Consider the following 2302-nt stretch of genomic DNA (forward strand, 5'->3'; position numbering starts at 1 on the left):
GCTCGGTGGGAGCAGCTGGAATCTCACTGTCTGTGCCCCAGCCCTGCCTGGACACCTGTAGGATGTGTAACAGGAAATCTGGAGATAAGCTGGTCTTAATGGCTGGAACTGGTCTCAAATCTCAGGTTTAAACCAGGAGACAGCTCCCAGTTGACGAGCGGTTGAGATTTCCAAACCAGGTTTGCACCATGGCCCCATTGCCAAGCCCCAGAGCGGCCGGATCCTGCCAGGAGGTGTGCGCAGGGATTCACACTCCTTCTTCCCTGGGAGGCTGATGCTGGGATTGGCAGAGGAGCCTTGAGAAGGCCCCTGACATCCCCTGAAGCCGGCAGGAACCCGTGCCACTGGCCAAGTTTCTGTACCTCGCGGGGAAAACGCCGTTTGATGGTTTCAGGCTGCGGAGGCTCGGCTGTTGGCAGGATGGCTGTTGTTGGTTTTTGTGATGATTCACAACCCACAACGGTTTTATCTTCTTTAGGAAGTTTGCTTTGTAGCAGAAATCGGGCACGTGAGGCTGTGGCCGTCCGTGGATTGTTCTTCCTGGGTGGCCGGGGCTCCTCTGCCCTGGCCCGCAGCACCCCTGGGATGCGCTTCCCCAGGTGACACAGTCATTGCTCCGCTGTTCCCAGCATCAGCTGTGTTTGTACAGCGGAGTAAACGTAGCCAGGCTGGCTAGTGGTTCCCATTAATCAGGCTTAATAATAAGCCGGGGATACTGGGAGAGTAAAGGCGAAAGGAGAGGTCGTAAATCTTTCCGTTGCGGAAAGACGTTGGACGTCTCCGTTCTCACTTCTGTTTGGCCCGTGTCCGCGCCTGGGACGTGTCCCGTGCTCCTTCCCGCGTCTCGCCCCGGCTCCTGCCGCCTTCACAGCCCTCTGCTCTGTCTGTGTGTCCGTGTCGCCCCAGGAAGGACATCTGCGCGGCGATGAACAGACCCTGCGAGACCCTGGGGCTGTCCCACGTGGCGGGGATGTGCCAGCCCCACCGCAGCTGCAACATCAACGAGGACACGGGGCTGCCGCTGGCCTTCACCGTGGCCCACGAGCTCGGACACAGGTACCGCCGCCCTCCTCCTCCTCCTCCTCCTCCTTCCTCCCCTGCGCTGCTCGCTCAGGGCTCCAGATGGCACGGGGGGGAGTGGGGAGGAGATTGCCGAGCGGTTCCTCGCCGGTGCAAACCTTCCGCTGGGAATTTCATGGCAGAGTTGAGTTTTTGGTTGCCCCATGTGTAATGAAAATCACAGAATCCAGGCAGCCTGGCCAAATTGCATGAGCACATCATGGTGCGTTGCCGATGCTGAAGGTTTTGGAGCAGAGGGTTGCCCGTTAAGAAGTATTAAAATGGGACCTGTGCAAAAAATCAGCAACAGAATTTTGCTCGCCCTAATTTCAGTTAAATTTTGACAAGATCTCTTGAACATCACAGTTCATGATAGATATCTTTGTGTGGCAAAAACACATACCCAGTAAGTTTAATTAACTTGATCTTGTTCAATATTCTCACTACTTTTTTTCTTGGGTGAGTTTTCAGTAAGAAAGCTGAAATAAAAGCATGGCACAAAATTCTGAGCAGTGTCCCTGCTGCCACTAAATTGTCCGACCCGCCCACATCCCCCAGTGCCTGTCACCGAGCGAGTCCCCGCGGAGCCGGGACGGTTTGCGCCGTGTGGCATCGCGGTGCCGGAGAGCAGAGGGGCTGCGCGGTTGTGGCGGCGTGCGGCTCACCTCTCCTTTGTGGGGCTGTGCTCTTACACAGTTTTGGGATTCAGCATGATGGAAGCAGCAATGACTGTGAGCCAGTTGGGAAAAGACCTTTCATCATGTCTCCACAGCTCCTGTATGACACGTCCCCACTCACCTGGTCCCGCTGCAGCCGCGAGTATATCACACGATTCCTCGAGTAAGTCCTCCCTTCCTCTTCTTCCTCGCTGGCAGGGCGTGGGGGGTGCTCGAGGCTGGGGCTGTGGCCAGGGAGGGACCCAGGCATCATCCCTCCAGGCATCATCCCTGGGGGACTGGGGATGCTTTTGCCTCCAAAAGTCATCCTGGGGCACATGGGGATGGTTTTACCTCCAAAAGTCATCCCTGGGGCACGTGGGGATGGTTTTACCTCCAAAAATCATCCCTGGGGCACGTGGGGATGGTTTTACCTCCAAAAGTCATCCCTGGGGCACGTGGGGATGGTTTTACCTCCAAAAATCATCCCTGGGGCACGTGGGGATGGTTTTACCTCGCTGGGCTGCGGTGGTCCTTGCTGGGAGGGACGGGGATTTGAGCACAAAAGCAGCACAAGCGTGTGGGCA

At 56.6% G+C, this 2302-nt stretch overlaps 1 protein-coding gene across 1 annotated transcript in view; it reads left to right on the plus strand.

Moving 5' to 3' along the window:
* Window positions 1–1899, plus strand: part of LOC104471126 (A disintegrin and metalloproteinase with thrombospondin motifs 7-like) — a gene marked incomplete at both ends in the record, with an annotated part of 8201 nt that extends 6302 nt beyond the window's left edge. The window contains 2 exons of the mRNA XM_010086356.1: window positions 907–1056; window positions 1756–1899. Of these exons, the coding sequence (XP_010084658.1) occupies window positions 907–1056; window positions 1756–1899 (294 nt within the window). The remainder of the gene's footprint in view (window positions 1–906; window positions 1057–1755) is intronic.
* Between the last annotated feature and the right edge of the window lie 403 nt (window positions 1900–2302).

Source organism: Pterocles gutturalis, unplaced genomic scaffold (genome assembly GCF_000699245.1).
Source record: "Pterocles gutturalis isolate BGI_N339 unplaced genomic scaffold, ASM69924v1 scaffold1901, whole genome shotgun sequence".
NCBI classification, from domain to species: Eukaryota; Metazoa; Chordata; class Aves; order Pterocliformes; family Pteroclidae; genus Pterocles; species Pterocles gutturalis.